Raw genomic sequence first — 18,734 nt, 5'->3', positions numbered from 1 at the left:
AGTTCTTGGACTCCTTCCCTTTGGAGGTCCTCGCTCTCTGTGGCTGGGCTGAAAGAAAACCTCTCCCTTCCTTTAGGCCGGGGCAAAGCTATGGGGCGGACCTATGGGAAACTGCCCTGAAGTTTGGCTCAAAGAGGAGCTGACCCCAAGGGCAGAGTCACATACGTTTTATCATCTCTTCCGAGGGTGCATGATCTCCAGTGCCTAGCAGGCCCCCCCTTGGTAAGCATTCAGTATCACTGGACTAACCCAGCCCTATTTTGCTTGAAGGCTGACTCCCATGAATCTAAGTTGCAAAATGGCAGCCTGGGGCTATATTTCAATCTGCAGATAGGCCTCACTGGGCTTGCCCAGTGTTCTCTGAAATTTTTAAAATGCCTTTAGATGGAAAGGCCCTTTCAAGTTCCACATTCCCCATCCCTTCCTTTTGTCTTAGCCCCAAACTGCTTTCACGTCAGGGTCTTCTCTGCCATCCTGACCCCCTACTTTCTCTGTTAAGACTGAGACTATGCCAGGGAAGGAGTGGTGAAAAGATTTCCCCCTTCTTGAGGTGCACTGGTCCACTCTACGGGTGCTTAATGCCTTGCCTTAACATAACAGGCTGCTTAGAATGAGATGTTTCCAGTAAGATTTAAATTCTTTTTTGTTATATATGCTTTAAACCAGAAAGGAAAAATCCCCAATGGGTATGAATTCTACTTGACATAACAATGTACTTTTTTTTATTTTTGACAGTATTACAGATGTCTCCCATTTCCCCCCGTTTGCCCCCTTCTACCCGGTGGCCCCCGCCCCACCCCAGGCTTTCTGCACACTATTGTCTGTGTCCATGGGCTGTGCATATATGTAATTTTTGGATTTTTTTCTCTGTCATCCCAGTTTGATGTTCCTGTTCTCATTCACCCCTCCTATCTGACAAGCTTTCTTAAAAATCATACACATGTAAAAAAAAGTACCTGCAATTAAGATTTTATTTCATTCATGTCAGATATAACAAGTGCAATTTGAATGTACAAATTCTGAACAAAACATTAAAAAAGGAAATGAAAACTAACAATGAAAAATTTGTTTAAGCAGATACATGCAAAGAAATGAATAGAACACTGCAGATATCATGACCCTGTTTTTACCTGGAATGATGACATACGCAAAAGACCGCTAACACTTCCAACGGGGGACATGAAAGGAAACTCTACATCGGAAAAAATGAGGGCAACAAAAGAGAGGTGGAACTTTCCCCAGAGTTCAGACGGCATGCTGCAAACTTACTTTCTACTTTTCAAAAAGATCTTGAATAAATGTTCAATCCTGAAATCAGAAATTACATCCAAAGGCTGATAAAATAATTTACCTTTCATGTTGGAAATGCATTCTTGCAAAAGAAACACTACCAGCTATCATTTTCTAGGTATTCAAGGGCTTTCATTTAAAGTGCATTTGTATGCTTATATACTGAGGCGAACTGTTCCACAGGGAAAGGAATCTCTCCAAAATGGAGCTTCTTGAATGATTGTTTTGGGAAGTCGCCTCCCTGATCTGTAAGCATTTAGAATCTGTGTCTGCTGGCGCTGCTCCCTCACACCTTGCCTTTTCAGTAAAATCAATACTCTTTCTCTTCAGCCAACCCTGAAGAAAAACCTTTGGGTTTGGAGGACATGGCAAGATCTGGGACAGAGCTGTTTATGGATTAGTGTTTCTATGGACAGAACAAGCCCTTCATCGATCTCTGAAAAGCACCTCAATGACAATTACAGACAAGCTCAAGATAATCTCATAAATAGTTTAAGATCCTTACAAACCCCCCCGCCCCCAATGTAACTGCATATTCACGACATCACTGGGCTCTACAAGAGTCCAGCACACAGGGCGTCATGATGTTGGAGACCGATGCCATTCAAATACATCACCTACTTTATCTATGCTTATATAGTTTATTTTTCAATTCCATTATTTATATACATGTTTTTGGTAATTATAGTAAAGATGCTGGTGAAAGTAATTTGTTTAACATTTCATAATACGTGCAAAAGCAAAAACACAGATTTAAGGAAAAGTAATTTTTACAACGATTCAGCCCCAACAAACGATGACAAGCAGTTAGGCAATATCGTGACTTGCAAAGTTATACTTAGCATAATGTTGCAATTCAAAATATGGCACAGGATTAACAATACAGATAACCAACCGTCCCACTGGCTAAACTTAGCCAGATTTTGACTATTTTGGTTTAGGTTGAAATTTGATTATATAAAAAGATTCCTGAACGTATTGAAAAAGAAACAGTGTACATGAAAGAGAATTCATCAATGTTTACAAAATGCCAAAAATTCATACTCTGCCCCCCCATTATCCATAAATAATTAATGAAGTCCCCCTTCTCCCCCCACCCCCCAGCCTCAAAAAGATTTACAAAGATAAATTTAGCTCAGTGAACAGAACCAAAAGATGACTGTTGTTAGACAGTACCTGGTTAAAAGCTCAAGCACTTTCATAAGAATTCACATATATTGTCTCTGGAGGAATATAAATAATCCGATCGCATTGCTCTTTTGAGTTTTGGAGACTTCTCACTTGGGAGTTATAACTGTCCTTGTGCTTTGAATAAAACATGAGCTTTAAAAGCAGAAAGCTGAAGGTATTCAAAATTCACCACCTTCAAAGTTCATTGTGAGAGTTTTTCTCTGCAGCTTTGAACATCAGGATAGAATTGAAAATTTTGAGAGCAGGGCCCAGCTTAATGCTCATAATTTTAACAATGTCTGTTTGCGTCATAAGCAGAAATGCTTCTCCATCAATTTGCTGAAATGGGAGAAAAAGAAGAGAGACTGTGAATTAATTGGATGTAGTGCTGCGGGAAATACTCAAAGTCAAAGGATCAGCTGCCTTATACACAGCAACACTAAAATGGCACAGGCAGTTCACATGTTCAAACATTTCCTGATAAATGGATCTTTCTTATCTACAGTGACACACCAAATGTGGACTGGGAGCAAAGTGAAAATTCATTCATCGGAAAAATCGGCTCACAGGAAAAGGGAAGGTGCCCACACCTTCCAGTGATTACTCTTAGGTGCTGACTTGAGAAGAATTTAGAAAAACGTAGGATGCCTCAAATTCAGTTCCTATCGCCCTGGCCGGTTTGGCTCAGTGGTTAAAGGTCTCTAGTGAAAAGAGTTCCCTACTGTACGCGAATAGCATTACTTCTAGTGTAATAGAATCCGAGTTCCTTTTTGTCCTAATGCTCTATATAGGTGATATCATTATCAATCATCCCTTATGCTGAAGCTCAGGGCAGGCAAATGCAAATAACTAAAAAATAACCTTCCAACAGCAGATTGTAATGAATATCAGTTATTAAAAACAACTGAGAAATATATAAAATCTAAAGGATTATTTTAATAATGGTACTAGTATTTACTATAAGCATCAAATGGAGTTACTCTTGGTGCTGTTAATTTCCTTATTAAAAATAAAATCTTATTTCTTTTTTTGGTTCCTTTCTGTGCTAGAAACTATACAAATGCATGTTATTAAGTCCTGTGTTTTTTGTGTTTTTTAAAATAATGAGTCTAGCCCGGCTGGGCGTGGCTCAGTGGTTGAGCGTCGACCTAGGATCCAGGCGATCGCGGTTCGATTCCCGGTCAGGGCACATGCCCGGGTTGCGGGCTGGATCCCCAGTCGGGGGCATGCAGGAGGCAGCCGACCAATGACTCTCTCATCATTGATGTTTCTATCTTTCTATCCCTCTCCTTTCCTCTCTCTGAAATCAATAAAGATATATTTAAAAATAAATAAATAAAATAAAATAAAATAAATTAAATTAAAAATAAAAATAAAAATGAGTCTAGCCTGGCCGGGAGTGGCTCAGCGGTTGAGCGTCGACCTGGGATCCAGGCGATCGGGGTTCGATTCCCGGTCAGGGCACACGCCCGGGTTGCGGACTTGATCAATGACTCTCTCATCATTGATGTTTCTATCTCTCTCCCTCTCCTTTCCTCTCTCTGAAATCAATAAAGATACATTAAAAAAATAAATAAATAAAATAAAAATAAATAAGTAATGAGTCTAGTATTACTGCTTTGGGGCATCATAAAGTGGTACAAATATTTCCTTCACATCTAACCTTATACAGAGACATTTTTATACAACTGATTAATGCTGCTTGTTAGACAACTCTCCGTAGATTTGCCAATTTCAACATAACCATCTCTTTCCTCCTTGGCCAGTGCAAAGCATTTCACACTTCACTGCACGGCAGTGCTCTGATCCCGCTGAGCCACACACTGCAGTTTAGTGGGACACTTACTTCATCTTTAAACACCTTTCCATGCTCTTCACACCCAGGTAAGCTCTGTATGAATTCAGATACCTGTCAAAGATAAGATCAAAATTCCAGTTTAAAAAGAAGTCAGAATCTAAATGCTCAAAACAAGTTCAAAACGTTTAACCTGTATGTTTTAGTTGTTTCTCTCAGAATAATTTCCTATCTTTCAGAAAAAAAGACTCCTACCCCCATTTATTGTGCTCACTCCTTAAGTCAGTGGTACTCCCTGGTCCCTGGCAGACAAGGAAAATAAAATATACCTCATCTGTGCTCCATTTGGAAACTTTACTGGCAGGGATTCCGGCTACAGTTGGCAGAAGTTTGCTTTGCTGCTCCCAGCGCAAGGGCAGACATGGAATTGGGGACTTAAATGACAGAAAGACGGCTGACCGACGCTGTGCCTGCGGTAAGCTAGGTTCTTCCCGGGCACCTGTCGATTGAAACAGATGGAAAATCACTATTTAAAAAGCAGCAAAAAAAAAAAAAAAAAAAGCCCCAAATGCCATGCATCTCCCCCAAGTAATGAGGGGGCTTCTAGTTAAATTATTGATTTCTTTCAACATTATAGTCCTTGAATAATTATACTCTCCTTTGTCTTTACCGAAGGTCACCTGAAGGTGATTGTAAGACACACCTGTAAATTCAACTTACATGTTCTGCTACATCACCCACCTAAGACATGAGCCATTACATCATTCAGTGTTTTGGGTAAGGAATTTGCCTCCGAACTTAGCCTCAAGGAAAATAACTCAACTTAGGAAATTGTATTTATTTCCCTTGCAGCTTTGGATGCTCAAGTCTGGCCACTGTGTTTACCCTGTTCTCTTCTTTTCTCTTAGCCCTGGTGTGTTTGTTCAATTTTACTTTGACTTTTTAAATAGCCAGCTTAACTTAAAAAAATGGGATATGAAATTATTGCAATAAAAATAACAGAAAGGCAAATGCTTTTGTCATTCTTCATTTGTGGAGATCAAAATTAAAATACAGAATAGTCTATCTACTAGGTCTTCTGAATCCTAACCTACTTTACTACTGCTCTCTTAAAATAGCCATTTTTTAGCAAAGGATTTTATGTCCTTGGGACCCTTAGAATTTGTCAATAATGATATCCTTAAGATTCTTTAGAATAGAGATCTATTTTGGAAACTACTTACTTAAAGCCCATGAGAACACATATACTCTCCCCACACCACCAGCTAAGCTACAGTGATCATTCAATTCCACCACAAATCTTTGCCAAACATTTACCTAAAGGCTTTTTTATCTCTAAGAATATTTTAAGCTATTATGTATCTCTAAGAATATTTTAAGGTCTTTTCCTTGAAAAGTAAGATTTACAGAAAGGTACACAAATCACAAGTATATAGCTCAAAGAATTTTCACAAAGTGAACACACCGGAAACAAGAAACCATAGGACAGATACCCAGAGACTCCTTGTGTTCCTTTCAAGTCAATCACACTCCTCCCTTAGTTCTTCTCAGATTCTCTACTCTATTCCACTGGTGTTTTTACACCAACCCACAGATTTTAATAACAATCACTTTATAAGTGTACTGAGATCTGGGATCTAGATTGTCTTCAAGACTCCCTTCACTATCCTTACCCCTTTGTATTTCCATATGCATTTTAGGATCAGCTTGTAAAAAAAAAATTAAAGATTAAAATTACCACTAAATATAGATCAATTTGTTAAGAAATAACATCTTCATAGCAGAGTCTTCCAATCCAAGAACAAGGTATACCCCTCCATTTCTTGGGGTGCTCTTTAGTATAGTTCCTTAACGTTTTGTCATTTTTCATGACTATCTTTTGTTAAATTTATTCCAATGTATCTGACGTTTTCTGTTGTACAGTTTTAAAAAATTTATTTCCTACTGTTCTATTGTGGTTATTTTATAACTATTTTTATTTTAAATAAGCCTAATCTAAATTTTGAACTGCTCTGAATACTACAGTCATTATGCTGAATTAAAAAAAAAAAAAATCTATCTTACTGGAGCTAACACCCACTGGTCCTGGTTCTATCTGAGTGAGCTCAGATAGAAAAATATATCTGCTCCACATGAAACATGTCAATCCTTCAAATATTTTTTAAAAACCCATCACGATCCATTCAATGAATCTCATACAGTTGATTTTACGGTTTTAGGTTCTCATCCTGTTTTACTATCTGAGCCAAATACATAATCCTGTACCAGTTTTTATTCTTTTTAAATTGAAAAACATCTAAACAAGATGTTTTTGTTTAACATAAATATGGGGTTAACTTAAACACATCCCTTAATTTCAGATATTCCCAAGAGTTTAGCAATTATTTGAAATACAATACTTGTAAATCTTTCATGAGACAAACTTATGTGAGACAGTAAGTTTCCAGTTCTACACAAGTACAGTAGAGCTTACTTTCTAGCTTATATTCTAACTGCTTGCGACATAAGTGTCAGTCTTTTCCAAAGCCATACTCTCTAGTACGTGACTGTTTATATTCCATCAACACTTGGCCCTGTTCGCTCCATTCTACTTTTATTCTATTTCCTGTATTATTCACAGTTCCCTTTAAGACTCTCTCCTTCCTTTTGCTGATTCTTTTGTGCTGTCTGATGCCCTGAGGCCCAGCATTATTTTCTGATAAATGGGGCAAATGTAGTATTTAGCAGCCACAGAACGTGCCATCTCTTCAAATCACAAGCGTTAGGTAGGGTCCCAAATCCAAAGGAATAAAGAAAGCTTCATGTGAGCGAACGTGAATTTGACTCCCTGAATTGCACAGAAATGTGATGCCAGGTTTTGATTTTAACATGTGATACAGACCAAAATAAACGCAATATGCTCAATAAATGCAAAACACAATAAAATGTTCATAGCTGGCTCAGTGCCAAGAGTAAGGAAGCAAGAGTCTGAACGTGCTCAGTGCGCTTCAGACAACAAAGCCTTTTGTTCTGGAAGACATTTCTGCTAGGGCCATGTTCTTTCTTACCACCCTCCTCTCCAACTCCTGGCCTGCATGAAAATAATACTTTTTAGGGAGTTGTTCGCATTTTTTGAAGCTTCCTGAAATGAAAATTTAACAAAGGTACATCCTCAAACTTTTTCTCCCTCTTCCCACTAGGCTTCAGGTTTTTGCCTCCACATTTCTTTAGTTTTACTCAATTCTATACCACTGGACGTAAAGCTGACTGTAGTGATTTCTGGGTCTAGTTCTTCCTAATCCTTGCAAAGATAAAATATTATCAAGAAACTTTTCACTTCGTCTAGAAATTATCTAGAAATTTTGTAAGTATCAGAAATACACATTTCTGTAAGCTGAGGAAGTGAAAGAAGCAGCAACGGGAAGGAAGGATCATTCTCAACAAAAATAAAGATACCGAAATTCTTTGAAATGGCTTTGAGGAAGGTATGACCATCAATGCTTCCCCTCTCTCCAATAAAAAACAGTATCTTCCTGTGGTATTTTTTCTTTCTTCAAAAAAGCTTTTATTCTAGTTTGCTTATAAAAATAAATTAGGACAGAAATGCTTAAGCAAATGAAGGTAAAAATATTTTAGGCTAACTGGGAATGAATAGAATTACTATGTAGTACGAATTTTAAATCTTCCTGATTGTTGGTCCAACAATTGATCAATTTTATTTGTAGAACTGAAGGTATCATTCTTAAAAGTAAAAAGACAAGTATTAAGAGAAACCTTATAGTACATTACAATGAGAAACAGTATAATGCAGAGAAAAAAATCGTGATATTCATTATGTTTAGAAACATATCAGTCTACTCTGACTTAATATTCAAACACACAGTATCCACTACATCCAGCCAGTTGTCTGGTCCCTGATTTTCCAAGAAAAATAAAACTGAAAGACAAATTGAACACCCTTTCACATATGTGAGGGGAGTCCAGCCCAATTCAATGTAATCTTTTCGTTTCAAACAATGAACCTGGCTCTTAAATTCAGCCTTTTTTCATTATTATGCCTGAAATATCATGAGCTCTCGATTTAAAAAAAGGTTTTTTTTAGACCCAGGTCTTTTTTAAATGCAGAAAACTTCCTTAAGTTAAAGTTTGTGTGACTAGTACTATCCGTCCATAATATGAGATTATTTATTATGGCTACCTCTGGCTTCATGTGATGTTCTCACTTCACTTTCCATTCTCTCTTCAAAATCTTCTTTGACATCATCAGCATGCTGGTCTCTGGGAGAAAACAAAACAAAACAGGTGTTTCAGTATTTTGTACTAGAAGTGTCTTAAAAAACCGGTTCAGCATCGCACCTCAGAAACTGTTTTTCTTAATTTAAAAACAAATGGTGCCCCTAAAAGTGTTAGAAAGCATTTTTAGTTCTACCAAGAAGTAGTTAATGCTAATAACATGTATATGTCCATTTCCTCACGATCAGTTTTCATTCGCTGTTTAGAAAGATTTTAAAGCTAAGAAAGGTATTAAGATGAATTATTCTGGGAAATGTGGCTACTGAATAATTCGACTTCAAACTGAGACATGTGTTCATGAGGAATTTCACTTGTACTACTTGGTTAGACAATTTAAAGAAAGAAAATGCTTTCAAAGTCCATACCATTTAATCAACTCACTACGTACTACTCAGTGCCAGGACCTGGGACTGAGGCTGAGACTGGCTCAGGAGAATCAAACTCAACTTAGGAAGCTTTGCCTGGCTTAGTCAGGTCGAATCCACAGGCTGGACTGGTTCCACCTCTTTCTGACCAGAATGATCTCACGCTCACCTAAACATGACAAGGGTGCTCTAAGAGGGATGGACTTACTACAATCTTACTTCATAGCTTCACCCTTAAGTCAGGGACCAAAATGGCTTTAAAGAGAACCAGGCACAAGCTACTTACATTTTCTTTAACGCTAGATTTCAGATATTTAACATTTTTCAACCTAATCTATTCCATTCTCAGAGTTCAAACTAAATCCCACTTAGTAATTTCCTGGAACTCTCCAGGTTGTGATGCTGGCCTACACACCTTAGTGCTCTGTAACACCCAGTATTCATGAGACTCTACTGCTTCACTGGTGTTACCTTTACAAATATATTCTGAGTAAATTGTAAGAAAAGGGGAAATGCATTTGAAACTAAATATCCCAACAAAATATAAAGGAGTTTTATAGTCTTCATCATAAAGGCGCTCATTTATTATCCATTTGGGATAATAATTTAACACAATGATGCTAATATGGTAAACATGCAATAAATGTTTGCTTCTGACAAAGAGCATTTCCAGGGATACCTGAAATTTCACTGAAATCTGAGCTCCCTGGCTCAGTTCATACTAAAAACATACTAAGAACTGCTTAAGAATCCTTGCTTATTTAATCAGTGGGAAGAACCACTCTTCTTATGCAATAAGAATATTTTCCCCAAGGGAAATCAATCAAATGAGTACGAAGGCTCCTATTCCACAGAAAGTAGAGAGACAGAGGCACAGTAAAAGCAAATACAAGAGAATCACTGATAACTGGAGAAGGAACATTAGTTGAGGTGATAATAGAAAACTCTGTATTCTTTGTAGAAACAATGCTGAAGTATACTCAGTAACTTCGTGCTAATGTCAGTTTATTATGCGAAAACAAAACTGGCCTATGTGATCTTTTGACTTTGTTTTATATTAAATTGGAAATGAAAGTCTTTGAGATCACAAATCCATCCCACTAAGTATTGTGGCCACTGAGAAAAGCTGTTTGTGGATGGCAGAATTAATGTTTTTTAGAAATAATCATACGTCATAGTAATGTAACTTAAAACTGGCACTTCTCAAAGAAAACAAATTCCCAATTAGTTACTATAGATTTCTAAAAGCTTAAATGATGTGTTACAAAAGAAAAGACCAAATGCTGAAAGAGTCTTAGAATTTTCTGTATTTTTCAGTTTTATGAGAATTGTCCACTAATAATTAAATTACATTTTATGGTTTTAATAAGGCCTATTATTCCTTTAAAGTAACATTCATTAAAATAAAGGTATAAGACTTGAGTAAGAGGAAAGTTCTTTTGTATTTTTATGCCCAAATACAATGCCAGTGAGTTATTATTATTAAATGTAAGAGAAGAGCATTTTCTCAGAGGGAAGAGACAGAAAAGGAAAATAAGATCTTTGATCCAAAAAGTTCCTTAATGCCTGGATCTGCCATAATTCATCCCAAAAGAAAAGCAAAATGACAGCTATCTGCTCTTATATTTACACTGCTTCATTATTGAAGCATGTTCTGTTTTTACTTTCCCTACTTTAACTCACGATATTTCATTAAACTGAGCCCATTCGAACTTAGGAATAAACACAGATATTTATTTTCACCAAACACAATTCAAATAAAGGACTTGGTAAAAAGTATTTACTAAAGGTTTTATTTCCAATTAATATACTGATTCCGCTAATTCCTTAAAATTAAAAGTGAGTAAGCCCCTTGGGGTTCTGCATGATATTTCCTTAGCTAGAGAGTCAGAGGGGTGGGGCAAATCTGAGCCTATTAGAACAGCATTATGAAACAGATGGACGAACAGAACCACTGAAGTGAACAGAATCCTAATCAGGCACATCCACAAATGTGTTAACAATAAGGAAAGTTAACATTTTTGTCGTACTATGCCCAAAGTGGCTGAGCTTTTCACATGCACACTATTTCATGACAATCATGGAAAAAGGTTCTATTGTATCTACTGAAACTTAAAGAGGTTAACCCAAGTTAGAGGGCAAGTATATAGTACCAGGTCTTACTGACACCAAAATCCATAAGTAGATTCAATGATTATTTGGTTTTTACCCTTGTGTTTTTCCATAATACAGTATATATTCTTGCTATATAAAGTTAAAGGGAATGTGCCTTTTGTGCTATAATCTTATCTTCAAATTGTTTTTTGATAAGGTCAGGAATGAAGAGTTTGACTCACTAATCTTATTTGTTTTATATTTTATTTAAAATAAAGAATTCCTTCTTTGGGCAACCAATATTCCTCTTTCCTATAAGGTTAGGAATTTCACTGGCAATTCTGTCTATACTATGATGGATGTCTTTCTCTATGCAAAAATGAAATCCTTGATCTAGATTCCAACTTCCTAAGCAAAAGTTATTCTGGCAGCAGTCTTCCAATGACAGACAAAATATGTTTATATCAGAATGTCAGAACTCTGGAATAATATTATACATAATACATTCTGGAACACAGTATAAGATATGCTTCTTGAAAGATTTTTTTTTTTAAGTGACAACCAAAAATATTTTATGTGTGTATTTTAGTATTATAATTTTCTTCTACAAAACAACTTTATCTTCTCTTGATCAACATTTTTCATTACCAACAAGTTCATTTAGGAAGGGAACACAAGCTGATTAGGCACAGGGGTAGTAAATTGTAACATGGAAAAGGCAGCCCAGCAGTGGTTATACATATGGTCACTGGAAGTCAACAGATTCGATTCAAACTTCAGCTCTGCTACTTACTAGTTCCATATGACCTTCAGCAAGTTATTTAAACATCCCTAATTTTCATCTGTATCATCTATAAAACAAGGACAATAAATCCTTTATCTCACAGGCATTTTGAGGACTCAATAAATGAACGTATAGAAAGTGCTTAGCACACAGTCAGACACATAAGCAGGAGCATGAAAAATGGCAGCGATAACTATTTTTAAATTACTTATATTTTAGGCTAAAATTATCTACTGACAACTAATTTCTTTAAGTAACCTGTTTTCAAGTTTTAAAATAGTTTTTAGAGTAATGTTTAGGAGTCAGATTGCCTGAGTTATAATCAGGGTCTACTTAGTAGCTGTGTTACCTGTAAATGAGAGGTTCTATGTTTAGAATGGGGAGGTAATAACAACACCTACCCCAAGTAAGGCGTTTTGAGGATTAAATGAGCTAACACAATGAAAAGTGCCTGAAACACAGCAATTTCTCTTGGGATTTTAGAATTTTCAAGAACCAACTTATTATTTCAATTTTTGTTTGTTTGTTTTGCTTGAATTGAAATATAATCATAGCTAAAGCTTAAGAATGCTCCTCAAGCTTTTACTTAAGACAATGGAATCCACTCAAATAAGAAAATGTATTCTTTATGAGTCAGCATTCTCTTTTTCTCTGTTAATTATGTGTCATGCTTTAGATGTCTTACTATCTTACTCTAATTATGCTTTGTAGTATTAGTCAAACATTAGAACAGTAAATACGTAGTAACGGGATGGCATGTGAATGCAAACAACTATATTTCCTCAAGTTTACTTATTTCCCATTTAAAAGCAATCCCTAGCCAATTATGTTTCAATCAGCTCCAGTGTGTTAAAAATAATACTGAAACAACATGAAACAATGATTTTGCTTCGATTTAGAGATTTAAGCCACCATCTCTAAATCCAACATGAGTTTGGCTTATCTCATAGCTTAAAATAACCCTACTTTTCCGTTTCCAGAATAGTTTATTCTAGTTTCATGGGAGCTTTGTTAGAACTGAAAAGTACCTATACTCCCTGGTAACAAGTGGGGACACAGTGAATGTAGTGAGAGCTGTAAGACATGTAGGGTTTTCTGTTTTGAACATTAAAAGAATGTCTCTTTGCATGTTCCTAGCATGTTTTCCCCCTTAATTGCTGGGCTGAAGTCACTCACAGATAAACATTCAGAGAATGAGAATCTCAGGGCTATATGTAGGAGGAATTATAAAAGAGTGCTTGAACTGTCCCTAAAATGCCTTGTACAAATGAAGAAGGGACTGTGCTTGAACAGCTTCAAGACAAGGGGGTCACCATCTTCAAAGGGGTTTGGAAAAGATGGCAAAACCAGTAGGATTACAACTTTTATGTCTATAGGTAACAGTCAAATAAAGAGATTTTAAAATTAAATTCCTTTTGTGATGATACATTAGCAATAGTTTTAATAGTGTTTTCACACAACATGGCCCAGGAGAGGTAAACATGGCTTACTATTTACTTAATGACTAAAAAGAAAACATTTTGATCAATAAGCCTATCAAATTATACTTTAGCATAAGGAACACATGTTAGCAAAGAAAAGAAACATAAGGAGAAAATACAGTGGATATTATTAAGGTGCCAAGGAAAAACACACCAAAAAACCTAGTCCAGCAATTAATTTAATCAATGCCCATATAATGAAAAGCCCTAACCAATAAAGTCAGGTTTGGGAAATAAAGATCAGGTATCATAAAAAGAGCGAGACTGCATTACTTTCATGTTGTAGGAAAGAGAAGTCTCTGCTTTTCAACTATATATGAGAGTCTCCTGAGTCACAAATTAGTGCTATTTGAGAAGATAAAACAAGAACCTGTTACACTGTTCCAGCAACTTCACAGGCATTCGACAACAACTCAGTCATCTCCTCCTTTCACTCTGAATGGCTGCCTTGGTGTCACAGCCATTGGCATCAGAACTGAGACTGTTTTAACGAAAATCGAGCTTCTTGCCTGACCGGTAGTGGCTCAGCCGCTGAGCATTGACCTAGGATCCAGGAGATCGAGGTTCGATTCCCAGTCAGGGCACATGCCCGGGTTGAGGGCTCGATCCCCAGTGGGCGGCATGCAGGAGGCAGCCGATCAATGACTCTCTCATCATTGATGTTTCTCTCTCCCCCTCTCCCTTCTTCTCTCTGAAATCAATAAAAATATATTTAAAAGAAAGAAAAGAGCTACTGGATGTGGACAAGAAGAATCTCCAAAGACCATTCATATAGATTCCCAAAGGTGGACTTGATTTACCATCTAATAATAACTGTAACTCCACAGTAATTTTCCAAGTGTCTATGCATGCTGTGAGCATGCAGTCCATGCCCCTGGATGCTCACTCCCACCTGTCTCTGCTGCTCCGCTCTCCCGCAGGATGAACTTGGCTTCCAGCTGCTTTGCCTGCTGTGCCGCAGGGCAGATGTGCTGGGTCACTGACGTGGCCTTCCTGCCCTAGCAGCCTCCCCTGTGACTGAGGGGAACTGCTATTTAAAGAGCTCAGCTCCCTCATCCCCATGTGGGAAAACTGAGATGTGTGTTCTACACAGACTCCCAGAGTTCTCCCAGCAGGACGGTGCTCCCGCTGCCCACGGCAGTGGTCAGTATGACAGTGAAGCTTTTACCGCGGTCCTCCCTTCTGTCTCTTCCCCACTCCCCTTCTGATGTCTGCCCCTTACCTCCCAAGTAAACCACCTGCAATCAAACCTTTGCTTCAGGGTCAGCTTCTGGTGGTGCAAACTGTCTCTTGCTGTGTCAAAGTGCATTAAAAAAATGGAACAAAACACTGAAGTCTGGCAACCAAATTTTAGTAAATTATTTAGAATGATGCAAGGAAAATGTATTACATCCATGTGGGCAATGCTTTTGGGAAAAGGAGACAGAAGGTAATCTGATATTACGAGAATCATCTTGTTTGAGAGCTCTATTCAAAGTTTAACCCAGAAACAGCACAGAAACTTTGGGCCAACCTTTCTTTTGCCCCTCAGGGATAAAAGAAATACCATGAAACAAATGCAACATTTATAAAGACTAACATTAACTGAGGGCTTATTACTTATTAGTCACTGTTCTCAGAGCTTTGCACAGCTCTCTATTTCATTCTTAAGTCCAGGAGAAAGATATCAGTAATCGACAAATATTGTATTTACTTTGAAAATGAAAAAAATGTGAGTACAGAAAAGAAGCTTAAAATATAAAAGTAAATAAAGTCTGTTATTTTGAGAAATGTTTTTTACGTACGCATAATGAAGTATTTACTTTGGAATATCACATTTGTAATAATTTTTTTTTAAAGTATATCTCTGATTTCAGAGAGAGGAAGGGAGAGGGACAGAAAGAGAGAAACATCAACGATGAGAGAGTCACTGATCGGCTGACTCCTGCACAGCTCCTGTTGGGGATCGGGCCTGCAACCTGGGCACGTGCCCTGACCAGGAATCGAACTGTGATCTCCTGGCTCACAGGTGGATGCTCAACAGCTGAGCCACGCCGGCCAGGCAATGTAATAATTTCTTTTAGATACTTCAGTGTAAAAAGTAAAGTGAGAAAAAACATCTTGGTAAAAAGTGGTTACCTTAAAAATGTAGGGTTCATTTGGATGGTCTCCCTCATGTTTCCTCTGACTGCATGTAACTAATCTAATCTCTCAGGTTATATCTAGGCACACACACAAAGTAAGTAAGTCAATAAATAAAGAAAATAAGAATAGTAAATTTGGAAAGATGAAGAAGAAATCTGAACAAAACTTTAAAAATCATGAATAGTGTGATGCTCGTTTGCCAAATCCTGGCACCCCAAAATAAAAAAATTTAATACAAATAAATGTAAGTATTAATTCACACAGAAGTAATGGCAGGTCAGGATTCACTGACTCAGATAGTACGGGCTAAAAATATATGTGATGTAAAAAATCTTCAGATATGACACATGTTGTGGGTTACTATAGAAAACATAAAATGTCTGAGATTGTCTCCGGAATCATGGGTGATGATGTGAAGAACCATGACCACACCTTCACAGCAGACAGACCAACGCCTGGGATGGTTAGATCCACTGTAAACTACTCTTTTCTTACACAGACTTCGAGTTTAAAAGCACCCTAAGAAGTCATCCAAACTGACTACCTTTTTCTGCTCTGAGGAGACTCTAGCCCCAAGTATCTGGCCTGGAGCCCAGATGGTTAGCAAAGTGCCTGCAAGCTGGCACTACTGGCCCTTTGGAGAATTCTGCTGATGTTTTAAACAATATGGCTTTTGAAAAATCTGAAACTCTAGGTATTCTTCCCACCTTGTGAGTCAATGAACTCTGTTTCTGTAATTATTACTATGTGAATTAGTACTTTTATCTTAGAGTAAATTTCTTCCAGTAATATATCCTCATTTTAGGGTGCTGGGCTGCGTATATTAGTCACGGTTTGAAGGGTAAAAACATCATCACTGCTGTGAATAACTGAAGAAGTTACAGCTCTCCCCCATGCACAGGGCAATACTGCTTTTCTAGAAGGACACCAATAGTTGAAATGCCATTACTCCAATAACACTGCTACGAATTCAGAACCAGACGTAGTAATTCAAATACGTACCTTGTTCATTCATAAGGATGGAAGTAATACAATATTTAAATAAACAAAGAACTATGTTGCCTTAGGTTTTAAAATGCTCCATAAAAGAAACTCCCCAAACTTAAGCATTAAGGAGCATCTTTCTATTAATCAGCTGTTTCTTTTAGTAGTGTCCTTGGTTAATATATAATATATAAAGATGTATCACACAAAACTTAGTTCTTTACTTAACATAATCCACTGAGGCTAAAACATCCCAACTCAACGCTGTAACTGAAATCAAAACTAAATGACTCTGCTTACAGTACAATTAACATTTTAAGTTACATGAAATAATGTCTATGCAAGTACTTGGCACATAATGAGCACTAAGAAGAAATAATGTCCATTTTCAGAAGGAGTGTGCCATCTCTATAATAAAAGGTGGCTCTATATAAATATCGACCAATTCATTCAACACCAAGCAAGTTCAGCTAAAAGGAGAAGGAAGAAGTCCTGCCTGCCTTCGATGTGCTTGTATGAACACTCTCCCTAATTTAAAAGAAGTTCGAGAGCTGAGCTCCATCATTTCACCTTAAATCAGGTGAATTTTCAATAATGTACAAGAAAACATTACCATAGAACATAAAACGTCTAAGACAGAAAGTCTCTTCTACCAGAGGACTTCTAAATAGCACTAATATCATCACGTAAATTACCTGATTTCAGGAGATGAGGTGGTTTCATTTGTGTCTGTCCTTTTATTTCTCGGAAATGATGGACTAGCCGGAGGCATCTCCCCACTTAGGCGGTCTGGGAAGATGCGGTCTTTATTTAAATTGATTTCTGAATAGGGACAGTTGGCAGCACTAAATATTAAAAGAAAAGAACATTTCCATTAGAAAGCCCTTCTTCCAACTGAAGTACCAGGGTACAGAACATGAAATGTCAAAACTTAACTGAGCAGGTTAAATGTGTGTATGCATGTGTATTATGTGTATATGTATACGTATGATTAAATAGTACGAAATAGTTATTTTTAAAACATATTTTGGTTTTGTTTGTATGTTTGGGGGTTTGGGGGAAGGATGAATAAGCTAAAGGGAGTCAAGGAGATGGTGATGAAAGGAGACTAGACTTTGGGTAGTGAGCACACAATGCAATATACAGATGACATACTATAGAATTATACACGTGAAACTTACATCATCAACCAACATTACCCCAATACATTTAATTAAAAAAAACCCATATTCTAAGTATATTCTGATAGAAAAATGTCTTTGCACTCCATTTTTAGAAGCAACCTGATGCAGTCTTTGGAACTGGGCCATGGTCACCGTAGGATCCCCTCCATATTGTCTGGGGCAGGGCCTGCCCACATCCCTAGAAATAATCAGCCCTAAGAGAAAAATACTTGAGACATCACAGGAGGACTGGTGACAGAGGTGGGACAGAGAGGATTCATGGACAGATGGGTGGAGAAGATTTCTAAAGTGATCCTTCAGGCCCAGGGTCATCACATGCTGTTTAATTTCCTTCATAACAGCTGCTGCCCTCAAAAGGAAGGAGTTTACTCCACACTGCTGTCTCCAGGTCTGGAAGTGCACCTGACATCCTAGAAAATACACATCCATCTCTAGCTGATCCTGTCCCTAATATGAGAAGGGAACAGATGTCAACTTGGATAAAGTCCCATCTAGCTCACTTCCATCAGTGACCACTGGCTGGTCTCTCCGGTCCCACTTGGGGATCATTCCTGTTATCCAAGAAAAGGAAATCTAGGTCAAAACCCTTCTGTGCCTGGGCCTCAGATTTCTAGGCTCCAGAACTAGAAACCTCTGTATCTGAACCCACAATCACCCCCTCCAACTAACTGCCTATGTTGCACCTCTGTTTTTAGGAAGCTTCCTTAAATCTAAAAATGGTTTTGTACCTTAGGTAAATTAGTGTCTTACATATTCTTTTCCTCAGTTTAGGTGATAGTAAGAATGCTGATAATCACCCAGAGAAAATTTTTAAACACTGCATGTCTACCCTCTACCAAAAGAATCTGATATATTCTCCCAAGAGAAAGAGGTAAGAGTCTAAAGATGCTCCCAAGTGATTCTGATAATAATCTATAAAATTTACCACATACATCTTATAAACAAAAAGGCAATCTTTGTTTTCTTTAACTACCTGCTACTCTACACTGATATCTATGCAAAGGAAGTAAAGAACATGTGATGATATAAATGTATATAATTTTAACCCAATAATAATGAAAACAATAACTGGTGGCATTAATGGAGCACTTACTATGTATCAAGCACTGCGCTAAGTGCTTTACACAAAGCATTTTACTTAATCTGCACAAGAGCCTGCAAGAAAGGCTGTTCATGTGACAAACTAAGGCT

At 37.4% G+C, this 18,734-nt stretch overlaps 1 protein-coding gene across 8 annotated transcripts in view; it reads right to left on the bottom strand.

Moving 5' to 3' along the window:
- Positions 1-953: 953 nt before the first annotated feature.
- L3MBTL3 (L3MBTL histone methyl-lysine binding protein 3) overlaps positions 954-18,734 on the bottom strand; it is an 85,457-nt gene continuing 67,676 nt past the window's right edge. For all 8 annotated transcript variants that reach the window (XM_081141343.1, XM_081141347.1, XM_081141348.1 and 5 more), the window contains 5 exons: positions 17,055-17,204; positions 8,433-8,512; positions 4,585-4,754; positions 4,307-4,369; positions 954-2,799 (listed from right to left, as the gene is read on the bottom strand). In XM_081141343.1, coding sequence (XP_080997469.1) covers positions 2,656-2,799; positions 4,307-4,369; positions 4,585-4,754; positions 8,433-8,512; positions 17,055-17,204 — 607 coding nt within the window. In that variant the 3' untranslated portion in view covers positions 954-2,655. The remainder of the gene's footprint in view (positions 2,800-4,306; positions 4,370-4,584; positions 4,755-8,432; positions 8,513-17,054; positions 17,205-18,734) is intronic.

The sequence above is a fragment of the Miniopterus schreibersii genome (assembly GCF_964146895.1).
Source record: "Miniopterus schreibersii genome assembly, chromosome: 6".
NCBI lineage: Eukaryota > Metazoa > Chordata > Mammalia > Chiroptera > Miniopteridae > Miniopterus > Miniopterus schreibersii.
Note: the sequence above shows the minus strand (reverse complement) of the source record. Positions and strands in the feature narration are given on the sequence as shown.